The 25,328-nt window shown below is 49.2% G+C and overlaps 4 protein-coding genes across 4 annotated transcripts in view; all 4 read left to right on the forward strand.

Annotated features, from left to right (window-relative positions):
- Positions 1-25,328, forward strand: part of tagln3b (transgelin 3b) — a 34,054-nt gene that overhangs the window by 3,336 nt on the left and 5,390 nt on the right. The gene's annotated exons all lie outside the window — the stretch shown is intronic.
- c1qtnf9 (C1q and TNF related 9) lies at positions 620-2,411 on the forward strand. The gene is made up of 3 exons (XM_067251908.1): positions 620-1,014; positions 1,139-1,201; positions 1,355-2,411. The coding sequence occupies exons 1-3, from the start codon at positions 825-827 to the stop codon at positions 2,122-2,124; spliced, it is 1,023 nt and encodes a 340-aa protein (XP_067108009.1). The 5' UTR covers positions 620-824; the 3' UTR covers positions 2,125-2,411.
- spata13 (spermatogenesis associated 13) lies at positions 3,038-17,416 on the forward strand. The gene is made up of 14 exons (XM_067251772.1): positions 3,038-3,396; positions 8,223-9,902; positions 11,210-11,251; positions 11,686-12,138; positions 12,391-12,535; positions 12,796-12,914; positions 13,220-13,399; positions 13,971-14,150; positions 14,730-14,909; positions 15,056-15,288; positions 15,449-15,578; positions 15,809-16,184; positions 16,310-16,384; positions 16,517-17,416. The coding sequence occupies exons 1-14, from the start codon at positions 3,388-3,390 to the stop codon at positions 16,693-16,695; spliced, it is 3,981 nt and encodes a 1,326-aa protein (XP_067107873.1). The 5' UTR covers positions 3,038-3,387; the 3' UTR covers positions 16,696-17,416.
- tmprss7 (transmembrane serine protease 7) lies at positions 19,290-25,309 on the forward strand. The gene is made up of 16 exons (XM_067252057.1): positions 19,290-19,397; positions 19,588-19,655; positions 19,973-20,166; positions 20,264-20,299; positions 20,474-20,702; positions 21,154-21,278; positions 21,419-21,531; positions 21,751-21,857; positions 22,019-22,155; positions 22,305-22,412; positions 22,573-22,680; positions 22,813-22,929; positions 23,481-23,676; positions 23,841-24,109; positions 24,511-24,647; positions 25,095-25,309. The coding sequence occupies exons 1-16, from the start codon at positions 19,305-19,307 to the stop codon at positions 25,251-25,253; spliced, it is 2,196 nt and encodes a 731-aa protein (XP_067108158.1). The 5' UTR covers positions 19,290-19,304; the 3' UTR covers positions 25,254-25,309.

Genomic DNA, 25,328 nt, shown 5'->3' on the forward strand with positions numbered 1-25,328 from the left:
AGGTGTAGCTGTAAAACACCAATTTAAAAGGTCATAGTTTATAACATTGGTGTAATTTATGGGGTCAAGCGGTTAACAGCATTTAAGTATCGATGTTTTAAATGAAGGCAATGAAAAAAGCATGCATGAATGACCATCCCCACTTCTAAAGGGTTCCTTGTGTTGTTGACTTCATTTACTAACTGGTAGCGATTGGTGCTCTGACATTCTAGATAAAGCAAACTAAATCAAATCTCAGCCTGGACAAACACGACATCAACGTTAATCACATTTTCCTATGTCTTTCATTGTAAATAGAATTACATTGCAAGTTTAACAATCATCCATGTGAATGAACATACAGTAATGCCAACTTTATTAAGTGGAGAGGCATGGATACAGGTTCTATGAATATGAAGTATGGACAATTGTATTCTGAAATCGCATTGGTCAAGTTTGGCTGATCATTACCTTCACTCAAAATGGAGAAGCATATACAAAGTCAAGGGCAAAAAGCAATGAACCGCAGAGGAGGACAGAATAAGTAATCCAAGATTCCTGCTACACCAATTGGACAGCTGGCTTAGCAGTATGATGTCACATAGGGTTCTGGTAAAGTGTATGAGAATCTGAATTGTGTTTAGTCTCCTTTTCGTTCGACTTTGTATTTCCCTCTCTACTCAGCCCTGTGTGGACATATATTCAGCTGCGTTTGTGCGTCTGTGCAGACTCACCTGGGATGTGAGGCGAGCACAGTCGTGTGTGACACTGCGTGTGGTGCATCGCGTTTAATAAGCATCGCGTATCAGGCGGTTTGGTGGTGAAGCGAAGGCTTCAGAAGGGCCATGCTGGATCTGCGACTCTGCGTCGCTCTGCTGCTCCTCCTGATGGCGGTGCACAGCGTGGCAGCAGATGAAGAACCCAAGAAGAGTGGATTTGCTTGTGGACATCCAGGAATACCAGGAGATCCTGGCCACAATGGCTTGCCGGGCCGAGATGGCCGGGATGGGTTTAAAGGTGAAAAGGGAGACAGAGGTGAGATCAGAGAGGTTTTGAGTATCTTTGTTTTTGTTGATTATGCATACTTGTCATCTACTTGCATGCATTCAGTAGATGTTTTTTTAGCTACATTATTTAGAATTTTAGAATTTGTTAAAAGGTGAAATGGGTGCCAGTGGACCAAAGGGACTGGATGGAACCAAAGGAGACAAGGGGGACATTGGTAAGAACACTTGAAAAGGCAGCTCAATGACATCACTGAAAGGTGATCTGTCATGTGACGTAAAAATGTATTTCTAGTTACTCTTCCGTGTTCCACGTCATTTTGATGAGTTATCGTCTCGGTAACCACAAAATGAATTGATGTGATTTGCAGGTACAGAAGGTCTAGTCGGACCTAAAGGCAGGCGGGGAGAGAATGGAGAAAGGGGGCCTCCCGGTAAGATGGGCCCCCAAGGCGTCCCGGGGCCTATGGGTCTGAAGGGCCCCAAGGGGGAGCTTGGATTACCAGGACCCCCCGGGCTCAAGGGAGATGTGGGGCCTATAGGGCCGGAGGGCCCGAAGGGGGAAATCGGAGATCAGGGGGACCGAGGCATCCAGGGGCCCTTAGGGCCTCCAGGACGACCTGGTCCCAAAGGAGATTTTGGCCCACCAGGCAACAAAGGCAGCATAGGCTATCGGGGGGATAGAGGGGCAAGGGGAGAATCTGGGGAGAAGGGTGAAAAGGGGGACACATTCGTTCTCCCCAAAAGCGCCTTTTCCGTCGGTCTCACCGAACAATCCAAACTCCCACCGGCCAATTCACCAATCCGGTTTGACAAAATCCTCTACAACCGTCAGAATCACTACGACCCCAAGACAGGCCGGTTCACCTGCGTGGAGGCCGGGGCCTATTACTTCACCTATCACATCACCGTGTTCTCCCGCAACGTGAAGGTGGCGCTGGTGAAGAACGGAGCGAAGGTCATCCACACCACGGACAACTACCAGAGCAGCGAAGACCAGGCTTCTGGGGGCACCGTGCTACACCTGGAAGTGGGGGACAAGGTGTGGCTGCAGGTGGCTGGGGGTGAGCTCTTCAACGGGCTGTTCGCCGATGAGGATGATGACACCACCTTCTCTGGGTTCCTGATCTTTGGTGCCTGATGGAGGTCGTTGATTCATAGGATGGTTGACTTTGCAGACCGTTATTGAGGATGTCTGCTCATGTGTAGGTGATGATGCATTTGTGATTTATTTTTTGTGATTTAAATCAGTGTTTATTATTGGCATTTAATGCTAAAGCGATTGAATAGACTCTAATTCTGTGTTTTGTCTGTAATTATTAGCTTTTTATTGTTTTCACAAAAATCTGTTTTGTGATTTGATATACTGTTGCCTGTTTTACAGCTCTATTGTGGTATAAAACAACTTAAATTAAAACATTTTTGGGCAAAATTCTGTGTAGTTCTTTCCAAGCTTCCCAGTCTTTCATTTTCTATTTATAGACCCGATGAATGTGCTAGACAGAACATATTTTTTAAAGGTGTTGAAATGTTTACGTGAACTTCCTAGTAAGGGAAGAAGGAATACGATTATGACAAAGGTATGAGGAAAAACGTCAATTTTTCCATTCTTCTCAACAACTGGAAGATCCTGTCTAGATAATCTATCAAACAAATCCGGATAAAGTACCAGGAAACGCTTGTCGTCGGCATCATCCTTCATTGCAGTGCTATTTTTTCTCTCTCAATGGACCACATCCCACTGTAGGCGTGGTTTACTCTACATGGTCACATTTGGATGCGTCTTGATTGGTTAACGGCTGTACGGTCGTGTTGCGGTCAAAAACTCAAACCATCCTTTCAGATAGTCTGCTATTCCATGGCTCCGCCTACAAGCAATCACTGCAACAAGTGCACCGATGATGCTAGCGCTTCTCAAGTCGCCTTGGTGTTGGTCTGAAAGAATTGAGCACTGGAGTGCTACTCATGAGACTCAACGGATTTCTGCTATCTTTGAGAAAATTGGCAAGATTTTATTCATCCAATTGCATTGTCAAAGCGGATGGTATTATTTATTGGAATCGTTCAATATACGAATTTTCAGTTAAGTACTGTAAGGGACGAAATTTTGAGTCAGATTGCTAGTGCTTGCGCTAGCCAACGTTACTTTGCAAGGAGCAAGTTAGCCGTTTATCTCAAAACAATATGTTGCAAGAGTTTGTCCAGCAGCAGCTAGCTAGCCGCCCACTTCCGATATGTTTCCCCATGTAACTATATATTGTAAGACTCGACGGACCTTTGGACCTCCAAGCAGCTCAGCCTTTTCGGTCAGGTTGCCGATGGCTAACCTACTAAAACAGCTGCTCGGTTATTGATGTAAAATACCTCGGTACTACTGCGGCATCACCGGACAACCTCGTCGACTATGAGGAGGGTAAGAAAAAGTTTATAAACATGCACGCAGGCTGTTGTTTTTCACGTGATTCAAGATTGAAATCGGCTGATGTTTGTTGACTGAGTCGGTCGTTACATTACATCAATTATCGGTTTCTATTTGATCGGTGTGATTTGTGTTGTAACTGACTTTTCAGCTTGCGTTGTTTTGAACGGGCTGTAGAGGGGGGTTATTGTGGTGCATTATAACCCCGGTTGTTATGGTGATGTTAGAGATGCCAGGCAGCGTAGTGCTTCTCATTAGACTAGGTGATGAAGAGGGTGGGCACTGGGGCAACTACAAAGTAAGAGGTTTATGGCGAAATCTAGTTAATTAAATGAACAAATAAATAAGCATTATTTACTTCCACATACTTGGCGGGCTTATTTGACAGGGTTACATTGCATAATCGCTTTAGCATATAAGCCTCATCTAAACCTCAACCTTTTACACATAAAAAAGTATCATGTTTAAAAAAGAATGACTGTCACCGCAGTGAAACTAAACTTGCATGATTCAGTCGTCAGAACGCACAGTTTTTTTGACCAACCAAACCAAGTTGCTTTTGTTCAAGTCCACTTTAAAACTCATATCTACTACACATTGGCCTATCCTTGCTCTATTGAACGTTAGGAATTGTAATGGAACTTTTGTGGGTGACCCATGGAAGGGTTAAAGCTGGAGGTATAGTGGGCTACCTTCACTTTTATGTAAAATCCAACTCAAAAGGGAGGTTGTGGGAGGGATATTTCTATCCCTATAGGCTTCAAAGAACTTCCGGACAACTTTGTCAAAAGTTGATTAGTTTAACTCTGTCTCCTGACAATTCCCAGAGTTCCACCTCATATTTTGTAGGGCTGTGTTGATATGTAGCCTAATACCCTGCTTGCCACACACACACAATATCGGCCGTTTGTAATGCCTTGGAGCTTGTGGTTGGATCTGATATTTCATGAGATATTTGCAAATCATGATTGAAAAACATTGTTTTGTTTATTTAACAAATATTTGACCGTCTAAGTGGCGTTTGGGGTTTGTTTCCCCTCCTAAGGTTGGTGCTCTGTGTGGTTTTAAGTTTCTAGGTGCTAGATTTTCTATGACAAACCACAGGAGATCAGGTGAGTTATTTAGTGGAAGAGTGAGTGGTTGACACTCCCAGATCCTTTGCTCTACCTGGCTTCCCACGTTAAAGGGGGTGTGTTCTCCATATCTGCACTCTCTCATTGGTCAAAAAAAAGAGGAAGTGGGTCAGTACAAGATATGAGATTTCATCAGGCAGATCACAGGGCCAGCCTACTGTTAGAGCCCTAACCTGAGGAAGACACTTAGAAGTTTCCTTAATCCCTTGAAACATAAAGCCTGGACCACCATATGATATCATAGGAGGCAGATTATATTGGTACCAAAAAATGGGCAGTGTATTAATGACATAATTACAATTATAATTTGTCTCATCTTTCCCCGCCAGAGATTAGACTTCATTACATCATTCAGAGTATCATAGTTTCAGTTTATTCTGCTGAATAGTACTCTGTGGGATTATCTTAAAGATGAAACCAGTGCTTTGCAGACTGGCAAAGCTCTCGTAATCAGATTAGTATTGGGAGACAAGAGGAACACACACACACACACACACACTCTTTTCTGAAACACACTGGCTGGACAATAAATTCATGCAAGTCTCTTTCAGTATTTCCTCAGAGAAACTGAACTTAGAGAGGTGAGACACACACAAACAACTCACATACATACAGAACATGTTTCCAACATGGAAGCACGATGTTTACTTGACTTTTAGATAATTTGGCTCAGCATGCCCGTTGAGTTTTCTTCACTGTTGTTGTAGCTTAACTATCTTGCAAGCAAGCAGGGTTCAACCTCAGACAAGTAGGCTACAGCTGGGTGAGGAAGGCCAGCTGGACTGCTGTAGGGTTATTTGTCTGTTTCTGAACTTATTAAGAAATGGGAAAAATGCAGAATAAAGCCTGTAGTACACCAGTAATATTTCTGTCTCGCCGTAATTAGCATGAGCCTAGCCTGTGGCGTGCTGTACCTCCCTGGAGGTGAATTGGGGGCAGGAGTTTACTGATGGTTGTGTGTTTATGTCCTTTGCATAAAACTTCCAGACCAAAAGGAATGGAGTAGATGCTGGAGAGTGCCTTTCTCCTTGTCCCTCCTGCGTACATTTTATGGGAAAGCGTGTGTGTGCGCGTGTGCGCGTGTGTGCGCGTGTGCGCGTGTGTGCGCGTGTGCGTGTGCGTGTGTGTGTGTGTGTGTGTGTGTGTGAGGGCGGGAGGTAGAGGAAAATCCCCCCCCCCCCCACGTTCATGTTTTGGTTCAAGTTTAATACATGTTGTGTGTGTGAGAACAGCCATCCTCTCTGGGAGTCTAATCTGAGGCTGGCTCCAGCTGGCACTCGTGTGGGGGGGCCCGTCCTGAGCGCTTAATGAACTCTGGAGAAGCAGAGGTCCCACATGGAGGAGCCACCGCTTAGCAAGCAGCCGGAGAAACACTGAGCCTGAGAAACACTGAGCCTGAGAAACACTGAGCCTGAGAAACACTGAGCTTGAGAAACACTGAGCCTGAGAAACACTGAGCCTGAGAAACACTGAGCCTGAGAAACACTGAGCCTGAGAAACACCGAGCCAGAGAAAACGCCGAGCCTCGGAAACGCCGAGCCTTGGAAACGCCGTGCCTCGGAAACACTTGAGCCTCAGAAACACTTGAGCCTCAGAAACACCGAGCCGGGGCCTCTCTGTAAACAGTGGAGGAAGGAGGTCGGAAGACTATCTTAGTTCTCGACAGTAAAAGTGAATCTCTTAGGTTATCTTTAGTGCAGTGTTGTTTATCCTTAAGCCCAAACCACACACAAGCGAAAAGGAGTGTTTTGCAACAGTGCAAAAATATGTATTCGAATACCGTTGTTTTAGAGTGGGCAAAGAACACAGATCTGAAAACGAGTGACTTGATGCGAGGGGTCTAGGTCTCCTGGATTCAATATCCAGGCTACGTGACACTCCAGTGAAACGGGATCCCTCTCTCACCTGTGTGATCTGGACCTGCCAAGTGTTGCACACGGTAACTGGGCTGTGACTGCTGGCGTCAGTGGGCATAGGGGTCCTGTGTGGATGGCAGAGGCAGATAAGGTGGGGATTATATTAGATAGGGTTTGTAAAAAAACTAAAAGACATAATAGAGGCTGTGTGAGTATCTAGATATCAGCTTTTCATCTGATTGGAAGTCAGCCTAAAGTAGATTTCACCCTGATCCCATTCCACAATATCAAGCATATTCAAGAGAAGAGGCTGGATATAAAATCGTCAAAACTTGGGTCTGGAAACAGGCTTAGCTGGTAGCCTATGCCTCAACATGAGTTGTGTTTACAAGTGTCAGTCAGTGTTGGTGCCTGGCATTGGCTGCTCTCTGTTTATATTTGGAGTGAGAGTGAATGAGTGAGTTGGTTTAGCTAAGAAGAGCAGCCCAAGAGAAGAATCAGGCCTGAGATCATCTGGTGAAGGGGGTATATCAACAAACTCCTTCAGAGGCAAAGCGAGAGGCCTGCCTAGGAGGGGAAAGGTGAGAGTGACTAGTAACTGTACGATTCCTTTTGATGTTGCTCAATTAAAAGATATGGTCTTGCCAGGGTGACTCACTGATGAGGGAGAGAGGGGGGGAGAGAGAGAGTGAGAGAGAGACTGTCTGTCTCTGTCAGAGAGAGAGAGAGAGAGAGAGAGAGACTGAGGTTCAGTTCTAGGATCCAAGGAGAGTCTTTGAGAGGTCGGTGTTCTCAGCTGGAGGAGAGTCCAGACTGTTCACCCCTCTCCTTCCCGCTCACCTCTCCCATCGGCCCGGCTCCGGAGGAAAACGGCCAATTTGTTGCATTAATCTCAATGGATTAGCGATTCTCATTGCTTAGTCATGCCCGCAAAGCCTCTCATCAAAGAGTGTGCTGCATTAACTGCTGTTCTCCTTCCTCACAGCCCTCTCTCCTACCAACCCGGGCCTTACTCTCCAGGGGAGGAGAGAAAACACACTGTCCTGGAAAACATGCACATAGCTCTCTCTGTTTCTCTTTCTCTCTCTCTCTGTTTCTCTCTCTCTGTTTCTCTCTCTCTCTGTTTCTCTCTCTCTTTCTGTTTCTCTCTCTCGTCCCTTCCCTTTCTCTCTCTTTCTCTCTCTCTCTTTATATCTCTCTCTCTCCTCTCGGAGAAACCTAGGCTGCACTCCCACACACTCTGCATACTTCCTATGTCTCCTTCTGTTGCTCACAAATACTGTACACACACACACACAGATACACAGGCCCTCCGACACACTCTTAAGCACACACTGTAAGTGTCCCCACACAAGTGAATCGACACTGAGCAGCTACTGACTCAACGTAAACACAGTGATTCTGAAAAGCACTCTTGGGAACGTTCACTTTTCACATGCCGGTTAAGGGAAGAATGCATAGCATTATCGCTGTGACAAATGATCTCCCCCGCACCGTTTCTCACACTCCTTGTGTCTGTTCAGCAGCTGTGTGTGATTGCATGTTCTCCGAATTTCAGAATGATGACACGGCAAGAATGACGTAGATTTCTCGCATACTGAACGGCACTGGAAAGGAGGGCTTTTCCTCAGAGTTAAATTTCTTGTAGAATCACAGGAGCTTCTGCCACTAGTACGTCGCCATCTTGAACAGAGAAAAGTATTTTCTTCTCAGTTTTCCAGCATCAACTCTCCTGCTGTTGTTTTAAGCAATACACCTTGTGGTCTTTCCACTATCATCCATCTAGACAATGGGGTCCACCGGTACCCTGACAGTTTTTTTCTCTTCTCAGGCAGGACAGAAGGATGGAGCCTTGTCTAACAGTGAGGATTCCCTCTCCTGCCTTCCCTCCTCCATAGCTGACCCAGGCATCCCCAGCCTGGTCCGCCCCCTCAGTGACATCTACCCTCTCCAGGGACACGTGGAGCAGTCCCCACCCCCGTCCCGGCTGCCTGCGTGCGGGGCTGATGTGCAGCCGCTGAACCCTGACCCACACAGGATCAACGGGCTGAGCAGGATGAATGTGCTGAACAGTGCCGCTTGGCCCGGCCCTGTCACAGGCCACCCTGAAGCCAAGCCCTACAGCTCCAGGATCATGAAGCTCTTCTCGAGCCAGAGGAAGAGCACCCTCTCTGGGCAGAGTGGGGCTCCTGAGATGCCCTCCTCCCTTCAGGGCAGCAGCGGGACCCAGGCCTGGCCGGGCCTGCTGGGCCCGGGGGTCTTGGGCTCCTTCAAGAAGCTCCGCTCCTCAGTTCTCCAGGGCATTCAGAACCGAGGGACAGCCAATCAGGATGGACAGTCCGCCCCGGAAGCCCATCAGGACAGGGCCAATGGTGTCGTTTCGACCAATCTTGACCCAGGGCAGGAGAATGGAGCCAATCAACTAGCCTCACAGTTTGTCGCAATAAGTCCCTATGGCTCAGAGAATGAGGAGGAGGAGGAAGAGGAAGGAGGGTTGCAGAGGAACACGCGTTTCTCCCAGAGTATCCGGCGAGCGTACGGAGCAGGGCGCATCCTGCTGCTCGACACGGGACAGGGGAAACAGCCGGGGAGTTTGGACCGGGGCGTCACGATAAATCAGAAGCCGACCCTGGGGTCGGGATCAGAGGCCAACCTTCACTCAGAGGAGGGCGGGGGTGGGAACGCGAACGGGAACATTCTGAGCCGACTGAGCAGGAGCGCTGACAACCTGCACCTCTTCAAGAGCCAGCTGAGACGCAAGGCCACCTCCCCTCCCTCGCCCCCCTCCCCTCCCTCGCCCGCCTCCCCTACCTCGCCCGCCCCTCCCTCGCCCCAGCCAGGCTGCCCAGGGCCCCCCGGGGCCGACTGTCCCCCAGGCGATGAGGGGGCAGCCGGCTGCCCGTCTGTGGAGCAGAGGGGCCGCTGGAGGAGTCCCCTGAGGGCCAAGGGCCACATGCTGAAACTGGTGGGCAGCGTGACGGACCTCACAGTCCGCCGCAGACCCAGCCCCTCCCCCAGCCCCTCCCCCACCTCCCCCCTGTCGCCGCTCAGCCGTCTCCACGACGACTACTCCCGCCGCACCCCGTGCCTGCCCGCCGGCGACCGCCAGCGCCGGCCGTCTCCTGGCAGGACCCGACCGGACAAACGGCCACTGTCCACCGTCAGCCTCGACCACGCGCCCAGCGTACACCCTCCCCCTCCAGAACACCCTGCGTCGCTGCCTCACCCCCACCCCCAGGACAACGCCACCTTCCTGCACCAGGTCCTCATCAGCCCCGTCCCCACGGAGGCTGGCAGAGGACCAGACCTCACCTCTGACTTCCCTACTCTGGATCAGCCCGTAGTGACCCCCTCTCCCCCGAGTGCCCAGGCCCAGGGAGCCTCCCTGGGGGAGGAGAGCGCCCCTCAGGAGGGCCTGGGAGACGGGCGGGGAGCGGGGCGCCATGCCCCTCCAGCCCTCCGGGGGCCGCCCTGTGGAGACCAGGAGGAGAGCACCTCACAAGCTGATGAGGTAAGAGAAGAAGTGGGTAGTTATCTAGGTGGATGCCTGCTTTAAAGGCTTGAAGCTGTGGTCGCACTAGGTAACACTAGGTCTCTGGCATCAGTGGGCACATAAACGGGGATTGAAGAGAGACTTCTGATTAGTTCTGGGTAAGGACTGCAGGTAACAGTAACAGCAAGGGCATTGGAAATAAACCATCTTATTCTTATCAAGGAATGTAGTAAGATTAAAAAAGGAATTGTCCTCATAAAATCCAATGACATTGACCCTTGCTCGGGAAATGGAACACCGTGGCACAGATAGCAGCGGTCTATGAAGTGATTTTGCATTGAGACTCCCTACCTAAACATATCGACCTGATTAAATAGAACAGTTCCAGCTGCTGGAGCCACAACCCCATGACTCGTGCCGTTGGTCCAAAGTCCTCGCCTGCTGTGTCATTCTAATAAACACAGCGGGCGATTGGTTACGCTTGCTGTCCGTCAAGCCCAACAACTCATCTGGTTGGTCCAATCCCTCTCGCTCGTTTGTCAGTGTGTATCTGCAGCGTCCGCCCTCTTGTCAGTGATTTATTGACGCCCACATCCAGGTCACATGGAGACGGTCACATGGAGACGTCCGCTGTGAAGCAATGTGGAGGGAGCATGTAGAGTTAACCATTAGCCACTGTTTATGGTTATGTCCCATTGCACAAGCGATGGAACTCCCATAGCTATGGCTGGATGGCTGTCAGCCACACATAAGCAGTGTTGGCCTCCTTTCCTCCCCCTCTAACCTGCCCTCCCTCCCCCTCCACTCTAACCTGCCCCCCCTCCCCCTCCACTCTAACCTGCCCCCCCTCCCCCTCCACTCTAACCTGCCCCCCCTCCCCCTCCACTCTAACCTGCCCCCCCTCCCCCTCCAATCTAACCCTCCCTCCCCCTCCACTCTTACCTGCCCCCCTCTCCCTCCCCCTCCACTCTTACCTGCCACCCCCCCTCCCTCCGTCCCTCCCTTCTTGGGCAGCAGTCCACCTGACCAAAGTCCAGCCAGCCAGCCTGCAGGTCTGGGAGAGCAGACTCAGACTCAGGAAGGCAGTAGAGACTGGACAGTAACCCAGTGTGGTGGGGTCAGAGAGGGACAGGGGTGAGGAGAGACGCTGTTTCTGGTGTACCTGCTGGAAGACTGGCAGAACGGGAGATGGAGATCCAGGAGCAGAAACACTTGTTTATTTAAAGAGGACTTAGGAGAACAAGGCTTTTTGGTCAAAGGCCTGTGTTGGTTTGAGTGTGTGTGTGTGTGTTGCAATGGTGCTTATCCACTGTGTGCCTTTCCAGTGTATATGGACCAGACCAGACCCAGACCCAGATGATCCGAATGTAAGTAAACAAAACCACTTGAGACAGTGATTTAGCAGTTGTTTATTAATTTGTTTATTGAGTTACAGTTAACAGTTAAGTGAATGTTTGTGTTATAGGTCTCGTTGCTCCAATTTGTGTCAGTCGCAAAGCTGTAGGTCACAAATCTCCACTGTAATCATTGAAATCAGTGCTGTGTTTCATCAAACACACACACACTAGATTTCAAAGTCAAATCTGTTTCTAAGAAAATGGCGCATAACCATGAGTAGGATTTATGACACGTCGAACAAACGCCCAGCTCTGTTTTTGATTAACAGAACCTGTCCTTTAATAAAATTTGATATTTTCTACTGGCCCTTTTTTATCTTCCTGAGGAAGATATGGCTTCCTGTAAGTTTTACCGTTTTCTCTTACTGATCCCCCCTAACATTCTGTCTTCCTTTTAACCAAAGACTATGCGAGACCTCCAGAGGAGGGAAGTCCTCCTTCAGGACGATGCCTCTCCTCCTGCTAACGGCTTCCCACAATCCCCCACATCCCTCGAGGCAGCTGGCGCCCCGGAGACGCCCGCAGCCATGGAAACGCCGTCCTCTTCGTCTGTCAATCCCAGAAGGAGGGCGGGGCGAACAAGGCCTCGGCCAATCTCTGACTACGGCCAGTTGGTGTCCAGGAAGTACTCCATTCCTGAGGAGGAGGCGGAGCTGCAACCTGAGGAGAGGACTACAAATGGAACAGCCAGACAGGACTACAAAAGCAATGGCGGAGCCATGCAGATGGAGGGCCCGGAGGGATTCAGCATGAACGGGGATGTCCAGAGAGGAAGGAGACGCCCGATGTCTGTGATTGGAGGAGTCGACCTGTTTTGTACGCCCGGTACCGAGGAGAGAGAGGACCGGCTCCCCTCGGTAAGACTCCCCTTTCATTGTCTTGTTGTCTGGGAAGGAAATAACGTCCTGGAAAGCCTTCTGTGATTACGTTTTCATCCTGAGTTTCAGCTGTGTGATCTGTGTCAGGCACTCTGGATAATGTACTCTGTATAACCCTAAAGTATAATAGGTCAAATATTGCTTGTGGGGCTTGTTATGCTTACTCTCCAATATTACTCAGTTTTGTTTTGTATAACTGTAAAAACGTTCCCACACTGTCGCCCCACCCAGCTCCTGTCCCGGCCCCCAGTCCCCTCCCACCAGGTTCCCCCCTACAGGGCCGTCTCTGCCAGGTTCCGCCCCTCCACCTTCTCCCAGAGCACCCCCATCGGACTGGACCGCCTGGGAAGACGCAAGCTGCACAGAGTCCTGAGCGGTGAGGGTGAGAGGGACTAGAGCACGAGAGGGGGAACAAACACCTTGATGAGTTTGTGTCTGTGTGTCTGTGGGAGAGGCGGGGAGCTTTGAAGAGTATGTCGGGTGAGGGGGTTTGGGGGGGTAAGTGTGTGTGTTTTTAGTAGACTTATTCCGTTTTTTCGTGTGAGACTCAGACTCACAAGACTCAGAGTGAGCCTGATGGTTTAAGTGAGAGACGCGTGTCTCTGACTTGTTGTCATCCTGTGTCTCTGTTCACAGAGGGCGGTCATGAGGCTGTGCAGGACGACAGCGTGAGCGAAGAAGACGGGAGCTTCGACGAGCTCACAGACGTCACTCCCTATCTGCAGTCTGGGGTGGAACTGTCCGCTCTAAATGAGGTATGTACATGTGTCAGGGGGTGTGTGGGTGTAATGGAGGTTGCGTGTTGTGAATCACTTTTCTCTGAATTTCGTCCCAGATAAAAAAAAAAAAAGTAGGACATCTGCACTTTTTTCCCCTAAAAACATGTGTGCCTGATTAAGTTCCAGTTTTGGACATGACATTTGCCCAGGGCGTGAGATTGTGTGATCTGCTTCAGATTTTTCCTGATCTCAGAGCCCCAGTCTAGATGTAATCTTGTAGAACATGAACTTTTCCGCGCGTGTAATCGCAAATATTTTGTGTGTGTGTTTGTGTGTATCAGTGGATTGGCTCGGGCATTGCTGTGTATGCGGAGGCGCTGTGGGACCATGTGACCATGGAGGAGCAGGAACTGGCCTTCAAGGCTGGGGATGTGATCCGCGTGCTGGATGCATCCCACAAGGACTGGTGGTGGGGTATGGGAGGAGACCGTGAGGCCTGGTTCCCCTCCAGCTTTGTCAGGGTAAGTGGACCAGTCTGATCCCCCATGACCAATTGATGTTTACCCAACACTGCAGCACCAAAAAGTCTTGTCGCTTGGCCCAGCTTCAGACAAGCCCCCCTATAGAGTGTGTGTTCATGAAGCGGTGAAGGTTTAGGCTGGTTTCTGGGGCAACTGATGTTGATTGACAGTTGGGTCTTATTTAGGACAGACTGTCGTAACCATGGTGAGGTCAGTTGATTGACAGGTGGGTGACTGGTGTAATTGCCGTGTTGGTGACTTTTTGTGTGTGGACAGGATCTGACTGTTTGGTTCAGGACTCGGTAAAACAGGATGTAAACTTCATAAATTGAGTGTAGCTCATATTTTGACATTTATATGTCTGAATGTTTGGTGTTGGATGGTAATAAAATGTTGGGCTTCGACAGGCTGTGAATCTCTGGCTAATGGGTGCTGACTGCGCGCGTGTGTGTGTGTGTGTGTGTGTGCGTGTGTGTGTGTGTGCGTGTGTGTGTGTGTGCGTGTGTGTGTGTGTGCGTGCGTGCGTGCGTGCGTGCGTGCGTGCGCGTGCGCGTGCGTGTGCGTGTGACAGGTGCGTGTAAACCAGGACGAGGACTCTGGGGGAGAGAGTATGGAGAACGCTGTGGACCTGGACCCCGCCCCCAGAGACACACACAGCACCCAGCACAGGGAGCAGATGAGGACCAACGTCATCAAAGAGATTATGAACACAGAGCGCATCTACATCAAACACCTCAGAGACATCTGTGAGGTGAGGCTACCCCCACCACCCTGACTTAGAGTTAGTTCTGTTCAATCCTAACCTTTTACATTTACATTTAGTCATTTAGCAGACGCTCTTATCCAGAGCGACTTACAGTAAGTACAGGGACATTCCCCCGAGGCAAGTAGGGTGAAGTGCCTTGCCCAAGGACACAACGTCAGTTGGCATGACTCGGAATCGAACTGGCAACCTTCGGATTACTAGTCCGACTCCCTCACCGCTCAGCGACCTGACTCCTTTTAATATATTAAGTTTTTTCTCTAAGGGGATACACTCTCTCAAAATGTGGGAATGGGAGTAAATGGGAGTCAGATGGCTGAGTGGTGAGGGAGTCGGGCTAGTAATCTGAAGGTTGCCAGTTCGATTCCCAGCCATGCCAAATGACGTTGTGTCCTTGGGCAAGGCACTTCACCCTACTTGCCTTGGGGGAATGTCCCTGTACTTACTGTAAGTCGCTCTGGATAAGAGCGTTTGCTAAATGACTAAATGTAAATGTTGGCGCCCTCTCCTGGCATCATTGTCACATTGCCGATACTCATGTATCTGGGTCCCGGTATGCGTTTGTAGGGTTACATTCGCCAGTGTCGGAAACGCCCGAGTATGTTCACCGAGCCGCAGCTGAAGACCATCTTCAGCAACATCGAGGATATTTACAAGTTCCAGAGGCAGTTCCTCAAAGACCTGGAGAAGAAATACAACAAGGAGGAGCCCCATCTGAGCGAGATAGGAGCCTGTTTCCTCCTCCAGGTACTGCACGCACCACTGACCGCAGACGTTAACCAAGCTGGAACATTCCCAGTGTAGGGTGCCTGCCTGGACAAACATCTCCCCCTTACACCCAGCCACCCATGAAATGAAATCTCTAACGCACACTGCCTCCCTCTGCCTCTCAGGGAGAAGGTTTCTCCATCTACTCTGAGTACTGTAACACCCACCCTGCTGCATCCGGAGAGCTGCACCGCCTCATGAAACTGGGCCGCTACAAGCACTTCTTCGAGGCGTGCCGTCTCCTCCAGCAGATGATCGACATTTCCATCGCTGGCTTCCTTCTCACTCCCGTCCAGAAGATCTGCAAGTACCCCCTGCAGCTTGGAGAGCTGCTCAAATACACCCCCAAAGACCACAGGTAGGCCCGGGCGAGCCCGTCGGAGGGGCGGTCGTAGGCATACATTCATGCTTAAAACCTACGAACATCTCTTTCCTTTCGTATTTTTCCTACTTGAACAATGAAGCGTAAAATAAAACATGTCTTTCGTGTGTGTGCTTGGTGACGTTTCTGCTCCCAGCGACCACAGCGGAGTGAGCGACGCGTACGAGGCGATGAAGAACGTGGCGAGCCTAATCAACGAGAGCAAGAGGAGGCTGGAGAGCGTGGACGCCCTCGCTCACTGGCAGGTGGCCATCCTTCACTGGGAGGTCATTAGAACCCTTTAAACTTGTACATAACCCGGCTATGCTGGCCACAGGAACAGAATTAGGTTTTGGGATTTTATAACCACTTGGTGTACAACACCATGCTAAGCACTTTATGAACCAAAATACAACGGCCGTGTAGTAAATTGAGGATTTGGACAAGGATTAGGAAGGATGGATAGGGCCTGAGCTGTGGAGGAACTGAGCGTGTGGTGTTGTTTGCTGCCTGACAGGGAGCTGACATCCTGGAGCGCAGCTCGGAGCTGATCCACTCCGGGGAGCTGACCCGCGCGGTGCGGCAGGGCAAGACGCAGCAGCGCAGCTTCTTCCTGTTCGACCACCAGCTGGTGTTCTGCAAGAAGGACGTGCTGAGGCGCGACCTGCTGCACTACCGCGGCCGGCTGGACATGGACCAGACGGAGGTGGTGGAGCTGCCCGACGGCAAAGACCCGGACCTGGGCCTGAACCTGCGGAACGCCCTGCGCCTCCGCCACGCTGCCACCCTGGAGAGCCTGGGCGTGCTGTGCTGCAGGAAGACCCAGGACAAGCAGAGGTGGCTGCAGGCCTTCGCCAGGGAGAGACACAGGGTCAAGGAGGACCAGGAGATGGGTGAGAGAGGAAAGGAGGTTTAGGGAGGGGGGGTGAGGAGGGGGAAGGGGGTGTGGTTGGGAGAAGCAGGTGATACGAGGGGTAATTGGGCAGAGCTGAATTGCGATTCTCTTTTGTCTTGACAGGTATGAAGATTAGCGAAGCGCAGAGGAAACAGGCGATCTTCAATGCGAGAAAATCCAAAAAAGGGAAAATGAAGAGTAAGTTTAACCAGTGTTAGTAGAAAAAGCTTTACAGTGCACCCGATTTGTTTCAGATACTGTCCATTTGTCTTTGGAGATTTAAAAAATAATAATCTTTCCTCATGTTTTATGTTAATTTATATTTTCTAGCAATTGGCCACTCTGGTTCCATCCCGCCCCACCAACAATCCCTGCACCCGCTCCATCAACGACATGTTACCGTGCCAACCAGTGTGCCTCAACAACAGGTGTTCACATTGGCTGAGCCCAAGCGGAAGCCATCACACATGTGGTACACCTTCACCCGCAACGCCTTTTTCAAGAAATAAAGATCCTGCAAAACTTTCTTCCTGATTCTGACTGAGATCCAACCACATCCATCTGTTATACAGAGGGGAGTAGCTTGATGAGGAACCTGCTCAAAAGAACATTGTTTTGATCTCGTGGCTTCTAGAAATCTCACACAGGCAACAGGTCAACTGGAAATGTACCGCCTACAGTTCCCTGTGCCTCTCCAATGAGGCCCTGAATGTTCTGACCACACCTGCAATCATCCCAGATCCATATATATTTCAGGAATGTGAAAGTTTCGTTTTTAAATGCTGTGTCTATGTGTGCCTACACATGTGCTTGTAATCTCTTCGTGTCTGTCAGTGTGTTGTGCCTGTTATTTGGGAGTGACACACCCAAAAGTGTTAAAATTCAGACCATTTAGCTGGTTTGATGAAGATGCTGCTTAGTCTCAAGATTCCTTCCTCCTTTTATTTCCAGCTGATGCCATTTTTATTTTATTTTTTCTTGATAACGCCAACGGAATACATTCACCTTTTTAATTTTTAGTCCTTATGACCATGGTTTTAGTTATTTCTCTAAGGCTGGCCCCTTTTTGAGTTTGAGCATGTTGTAAGTAAGTAAGTAAGACTTTATTTATAAAGTCTTACTTGTTGTGACGGTTTGAATGTCTGCGCTAAGTACAGTCACAGGACAGTCTCCTCTTCGTGCTCTTACACACTAACCCTGTTAACACTGTAAATAAATACTGTTGTACAAAAATACCAAATACAAATGGTTTCCTTTATAATAATTAGTTGGGTATCTATATTGTCTCTCATACATATTATTCTTTATTATAATTTTAAAGAGACCCCAAAAAAAAAAATCCTCAATTTTTCGGCTCCAATTCTTTTGATTTGAATTTTTGGGATGTGGATTTCTAAAACATCATGACTCGTGCGTTCCAGAGTCTCAGAAGAAAACATTTTCTCATAGAAAAAAGTTTGTTTTCAATGGCTCTGTTGCGTTCTAACTAGTACCCTAAGCTACAACTACGCTCGCCTGTGCGGATGGATCTAGTTACGCACACACACCTGGTACCTGAACCCTGGAAGTAAGGCGTCCAGGACCGTTTCAACGCTGCACACGCCTGTCTCTTCGCATTTTCCATATTAACTTCCGTTAGTTTCTACAATTCAAAGACAATGAAAACAGCAGGCGTCAATCTGAATCGGAGGATTAGATGATATAAGTAACTCCGGTGGTGTCCCTGTGTCTGTCATGGGGACAGAGCGCGAGGACACCGAGCTGACAAACAGCGATGCATCTCAGTCGGACACGGCTAGTGTGAGTACGGTCAATATACCCCGGAATGGTGACATTCTTAAAAGTATAGATTTTTAAGTAATGTGTACTTTCCAAAGTCTGATTATGTGGGTCAACGAAAATGAACACGCAACTGGTGCAGTAGTATCCTAGTGCTTTGTAAGTAAACTACGCCAGCTTTGCGTTATTTTATTTATTTATTATTGTACCAGAATTTACTTTGTTTTCTAAGACAAGAAAATAGTAATGTATTTAAATCACTAAAACGTATTAATGTTCGGTTTTTCGAATAGAACATCTATTCCATTTAGGATGAGATAAGGACGCGACTGAATAATTTACGGACAGGGAAACTCAATAAGCAAGCGAACGCTGGCAGCTACGAAGCTGAACTGACCAGTGACTATATGATCGACATCTCTTTAAAGATAACGTCTCCCACTCTATATCGATTAAACCCAATATAGTTTCCATTCCCTTGACCTAATTGCGATTACTTGTAAATGCCTATTCCTTTTCCAACCGACATCCTATGGGTAGGCTATAACCTAAGGGTCTCTAGTCTGCATCTGATATCCATTTTGCCACCCAAGTCTTTATGCAATCCAGTTGGAGCCAAGGATAGTTTGCATTTTGACCTTGTACCTGTAACATAAACCTTGCTACACCTTCTCCCACTTCAAATATAAGTGAACAGAAACTTATCTTGTCTGTATGTATTAAGTATGTGGACACATTTGTCCATGCTGCTTGCAGGACAGTTCAGTTAGTCTATTTAAAATGACCATAAATTCATCATAAAATCTGTTTCTCACATTTAAATAGCTTGGAGCTCAAACATGTATAAAATTAGAGGCTGTTTCACTCTGTGGCCTGAGTTGTCAATGTCATCCATTCATCCATTTCTTCATTCTGTCCTTGACGCTCCAGGTTGCGGATGTGTCGGTGGAACTGGCCACGGTGGACCACACTCTGCAGAGTATCTGTAAGAGGTACAACCAGCGCAGACGGAGGCCCAGGACAGCCAGGAAGCCTCGGAAACCCAGGCAGCTGTGGCACACCTGGAACCTCCAGTACCTGGCTATCATCATCACCGTGGTGGTGTTTGTGGTGATGATCATCATGTGGTCGCTGCTCTGGGTCTTCATATGTACGTACACGCACACACACACACTTTCCTGTTAGACCAAACCCTTTCATCTTATTAGGATGTCTGTTTAACTGGGTGCCGTCTTCTTCAAATAATCCTTCTTCAAAATCATAAACTAAAATGTAACATTGTTGTTTTGTTGTGACCCTAGTTCGCAGGGAGAGTAACAGCAGTGTGTATTTTGCTGGAATGTTTCGGGTTGCCAACGTGGAATTTATACCAGAATACCGGCACGCGGAATCCCATGAGTTTGTATCAATGGCCAGCAAGATACAGCATGTGGTATGTGAAGCATTAGGTCATACTGCTTGCACACAAACACACACACACACACCTGACCACTGCTCATGCTCAACCTGGAGGAACTAAACACTTGGAGATCAATGATAAAAAACAACGATTACTATAGTTTGAGAATGTGTAGACCCTTAAATCCTCCTGGCCTGTGCTGATGTGCTGTGATGTCCACCAGGTGAGCAGTGTGTACAGGACATCCTCAGTGTCCAGACTCTACCGACAGGCTCTCATATCAGACCTCAGGTACAACCAACATCCACTGATGAAACCATGATTTCCATTTACATTTAGTCATTTAGCAGACGCTCTTATTCAGAGCGACTTACAGTAATTACAGGGACATTCCCCAGAGGCAAGTAGGGTGAAGTGCCTTGCCCAAGGACACAACGTCATTTGGCACGGCCGGGAATCGAACCAGCGACCTTCTGATTACTAGCCCGATTCTTTAACCGCTCAGCCACCTGACTCCCTACGATGTATCGACAAAACAGTGAGCCGTGGCAGATTACAACGTGCTGTCGCCTAGTTTGCCGGCACCAAATGTGTTCCCCTCTCCCCAGTAACAACAACAAGGGGGGCGTCCTGGTGTATTTCTGGATGGTGTTCGTGGTTCCCCGTCTGAAGACCCCCGCGGTATGTGAGGAGTGTGTGGGAGCCATCCTCAGGGACTCTGTACACACCAGCATGCAGAACAGGTCGTCCGTAGGCTACCTGATGAGCCTACCGGTGGATATCGACTCCATCCTTGTCAACGGTGCGTGAGGACGCGTGCACGTGTGTGGTCATGACAACCACGTTTTTGTGTTATCATTCGACCTCATCCGACTAATTCACGACTTTCTCCCCGTCAGCCGCTCTGCGTTCAGATTATTCATCAACTGCAGCAGGTAGATTGCCCTCGTGACTGCTGCACATCCACAACTTAACATGTCAAATTTTTGGAATAAAAATAACGCTTATATTTGTCAAAGAATAATGAGCGACAGATTCGAATGTGATCCTGTCCCTGGGGGTAGCAGCGTACGTGTAGATCTCAGACGGTCCCCATCTCCCCCGTCCAGGCTCCCAGTGCGTGGACAAGCTGTATGCCAACCTGGGGGGTCAGAGGGTGCCCCTGAACGTGTACTCGTCCTGGGGGGGTCTGAGCTGCCACGTGAAGCTGACCTCTGCCCCCAGCTCGCTCATCCGGCTCAACATCACCTTCCTCCTCATCGAGCCCAGCGACTGCGAGAGTGACTCCCTCACCGTGTACGATGCTCTGCTGCCCATGAGGGGGCGCACTCTCCACAGGTGTGTGTGTGTGTGTGTGTGTGTAGGACAGGGGACTGAGTGTACTGTTCACAGGTGAGTGCGTACAGTATGTAGAGTATCCCAACTCGAGACAGTTAGGCCTTTCTGTCTGAGGGAAGCCTCTTTGGTTTAATGGACTATGCGGTTGTTAGGCTGCTCGTTTAAACTGTGCAGTGTTCTGTACGAGTCCATTCACTGTCCATCATCTGTAATCACTGCTGCTTCTGAATACATTTACATTTAGTCATTTAGCAGACGCTCTTATCCAGAGCGACTTACAGTAAGTACAGGGACATTCTCCCCGAGGCAAGTAGGGTGAAGTGCCTTGCCCAAGGACACAACATCATTTTGCATGACCGGGAATCAAACTGGCAACCTTCGGATTACTAGCCTGATTCCCTAACCGCTCAGCCACCTGACGACGAATACAGCCCTGTCTGTGTGTCACTAGGCTGTGTGAGAAGCTGTCTACCCCCATCTCCCTGGTGTCCACCTCCAACGTCATGCTGCTGTCCTTCAGGATGACCGCAGGAAACAAGAACTTCAGAGGATACTTCGAAGCCATCGCTGGAGAAGGTACGACACGGTATCAAACCTACAGAGGAAATGACTTCATTTATATTCCCTGTGTGTGTGTGTGTGTGTGTTAATAGGTAATGTGAGTAGGTCTGTATGTGGTTCACCGTGTTTCTCATGGTGTTTCGTGGCCCTTTCAGAGTGTGTGTCTCACATTGAGACAGATCTGGAGCCTGGCTCCACGGGTCCCATCTTTAGCCCCTTCTACCCCAGCCTGCTCCCCCCACAGTCCTCCTGCGTCTGGAGGTTTCAGGTAGCACATGCACGCATTCCTCAAGCCTTACACAGCTCTCCTGGCTACTCAACCACACAGACATACAGGAGGACGCTCACACACACACACACACACACACACACACACACATACGTACAAATCTTCAAAGCTGTTAGTTAGGGTGTTCACGTGGGAGTGTTTCAAAATCCTGGATTGTTCTGTGATTTCTATACTTTTGACCTTGACTTTCGTTGTTAGACTCCAAACAGGGCTCTGGGCGTGGCTTTGCAATTTGAGAACTACGAACTGAACCAGAAGGACCTGAAAGCCTGTGAGCATGGCTGGTGGAAGGTCAACGAGAACCTGTGAGTTGGTGTGTCTGTGTGTGTGTGTGTGTGTCTGTGGAGTGTCGGTGCACATGTGTATGTGTCCTCATCCAAGCGGTATTCGGTGCATACCTGTCTACCTTAAAAGGAGATATCAGCTAGCTGGCCTATGCGTGATGTCATCTGACGTTGTCCCTTAGTTTCTGTGGCAGCTACGTCGGCCACTCGACAGTGTTCCGCATCGCCGACCCCGTGTCGGAGGTGGAGTTCCTCTGCAGCTCGCGCACCTCCGCCCAGCCCTTCCAGGCCCAGTACAGCAGCTACAACATCAGCCAGCGTGAGGCTCCACTCGCTAACATTTCCTCCAACCTCATTACTGTGTTTTTTTTTTGTTGGTTTTTTACTCTCGTTCCTCTCAATCCTCCTCTGTGTTACTCTCTCCACCCTCTGTCCACCCTCCGGCTCCCCTCCTCACCCTGCTGCCAGCCTGCCCGGAGAGGTCCTTCCTGTGCTCCACAGGGCTGTGTGTGGAGAAGAGCCGGCGCTGCGACGGCTTGGACGACTGCCAGGATGAGAGCGACGAGGTTTTCTGCTGTGCGTAACCGTATAGGAGGGTTTCAATGACCTGGAGTACCAGTGATGAGTCATTCTCCATCAGCACTTCTGTGACTGAATCTGGGTTTTATGTTTTGGTTTTGTTTTTTCAAATGAAATGTTTGGAGGACTGATGCTTATACGATGGTTTGCCTTTCAGCCAGTCCTTTAAAGAACTGTGTGGGCACCAGCCCTGTGCACCCTCTCTATGTGTGCAACGGGGAGACAGACTGCATAGATGGCAGGGATGAAACCAACTGCACTCTGGGTACAATTCAACTAAATCCATTCCTCCTATTCCACGTGTGTGTGTGTGTGTGGTTGCCTTTCTGTACATAACAAGACGTGTGCGTCTGTGTGTGTGTGTGTGTGTGTGTGTTTTTTCTCTGGTGTGTCACAGAGACCAGCTGCTCTGAGATCCGCTACAGGTGTGCCAGTGGTTCTTGCATCCTGAAGAAGAACGCCAGGTGTGACGGACTCACTGACTGTCTGGACCACAGCGACGAGAACAACTGTGGTGGGTCCTTGTCGATATTTCACCACATGCAGCTTTTTATTGACCTCTATTAAACTATTCCAAAGTGTTCTGCCATAGTTAAGAGTTTGCTTACTTCAGCTGTGATCTGTTTTCTGGGAAACTAAAGTTCCCCCATGTGTGTATGTGCGTGCACGGGTTTGATTAGTATGCTGTCGTTCCAGTCCGACCTGGCTGGGACTCACTGACCTGTGTGGCTGGTTTGACCCTTCAGTAATGGCCCTCTGTAGTTGCTGTTATTATGACAAGGTCTGAGGGCTGTGGGGAAAGGCCAGGCTTTGATCATGGTCTGATATGCCACCCCTCCACACACAATTTTAATAAGTTTAGAGCTGACCTGTCTTTCAAAGTTGTGACTCAGCACTACTAGTGCACATGCACACAGATAAGTATAACCCACACACACATTCACATGCTCAGATATATACACACACACTGTATACAGGCTATTCATATTTATACAGATAGAGGACAATAATTGGACATACACTTAAACTGTGTTGTAATACAAACGTGATGTTTGTGCACCTTAGACTGTGGATTCCCTTCACCTGTGAAGAGAATGGTCTCGGCCTCTGGCCAGGAGAGGGTGGTGGGCGGAGTCAATGCTGTGGAAGGGGAGTGGCCATGGCAGGTCAGCCTTCACTTCGCTGGTCACCTGTACTGCGGTGCCTCAATCCTGTCGTCCGATTGGCTCATCTCAGCTGCCCACTGCTTCGGCAAAGACAGGTTAGCTTACCAGAAATGTAGCACTTGACAGATCTTGACATTCAACTACAAGGTGTTGACCCCCCAAAAAAAAAAAAAAAAAAAAATCTTCATCTTGACAGTGTGACCTCCCTCACATATATGGGTGTGTGTGGTCCCTGAGCTTTGACCTCTGACCCTGCCAGGCTGTCCCAACTGCGCCAGTGGAGCGTGTACATAGGCATGTTGACGCAGGGCAGTGCAAGACACGTAGCAGAGATCCGGCGCATCGTCGTGCATGAGTACTACAACGCCGCCACGTTTGACTACGACATCTCCCTCGTGCAACTTAAGAAGCCCTGGCCGCCCTCCCTCATCCCCCTGGTTCAGCCGGTCTGCCTGCCCGCCCCCTCCCAGACCCTCACCAAGGCCCACCGCTGCTGGGTGACCGGTTGGGGCCACCGCTCTGAGGACGGTGAGAGACACGGAAGATGAGAAATACTGGAGTCAGGTGGCTGAGCGGTTATGGAATCGGGCTAGTAATCCGAAGGTTGCCAGTTCGATTCCCGGTCATGCCAACTGACGTTGTGTCCTTGGGCAAGGCACTTCACCCTACTTGCCTTGGGGGAATGTCCCTGTACTTACTGTAAGTCGCTCTGGATAAGAGCGTCTGCTAAATGACTAAATGTAAATGTAAATACAAATTGTATTGCTAAAAAAAACTAAAAACTAAAAAAGACATTCAGATACTATTTATATCTGAATGTCTTTTTTATAATTTTTTTATTCCACTAAAATCTTGATTTGAAAGAATTTCTGAAAGACTGTCTTTCCTCTTTCCACTCCAAGTTCAAATCCTTTCTCGTCTCTCCTCAGACAAGGTGCTGCCGTCGGTGTTGCAGAAAGCGGAGGTGTCTGTGCTGAGCCAGGGAGACTGTAAGAGGAGCTACGGCCCAGTCTCTCCCCGCATGCTGTGTGCTGGGGTTCCCTCCGGGGAGCAGGATGCCTGTCGGGTGAGCACGCAGCCATGGTGCCTCAGTAGTGTGGACTTCACCTCAGAGGACATTGATACCCAGCATCGGCACTTCAATTCAATAAGCCTGTAATGTTAACAGAGTATATTTTCGCCTTTATTTAAAAATCTTCATGACAAAGGTAAACAAAGTGCTACGTCAAGGAAAGCCCCAACCACTAGGCCTAGATGTCCCAAACGTAGATATTCAGTTAGCATAAATTTGGGAGTCAGGTGGCTGAGCGGTTAGGGAATCGGGATAGTAATCAGAAGGTTGCTGGTTCGATTCCCAGCAGTGAAAAATGATGTTTTGTCCTTGGGCAAGGCACTTCACCCTACTTGCCTCGGGAATGTTCCTGTGCTTACTGCAAGTCGCTCTGGATAAGAGTGTCGGCTAAATGACTAAATGTAAATGTGTTATTTACGTTGTGTGTTGTTCCGCCTCCAGGGGGACTCGGGGGGCCCTCTGTCCTGCAGGGACCCCGGTGGCCGCTGGTTCTTAATGGGCGTGGTGAGTTGGGGCGCTGGGTGTGGAAGACCCAACCTGCCAGGCGTCTACGCCCGGGTCAGCAAGTTTACCTCCTGGATTCAGAGCTACGTCACCTGACCCAGACACGCGCATGTTGTCTCACATGCTCCTCCTACGGTACATGAACTAGTGCTTTACCTGGTGGTCATAACA

This window comes from Osmerus mordax, chromosome 15 (assembly GCF_038355195.1).
Source record: "Osmerus mordax isolate fOsmMor3 chromosome 15, fOsmMor3.pri, whole genome shotgun sequence".
Taxonomy (NCBI): domain Eukaryota; kingdom Metazoa; phylum Chordata; class Actinopteri; order Osmeriformes; family Osmeridae; genus Osmerus; species Osmerus mordax.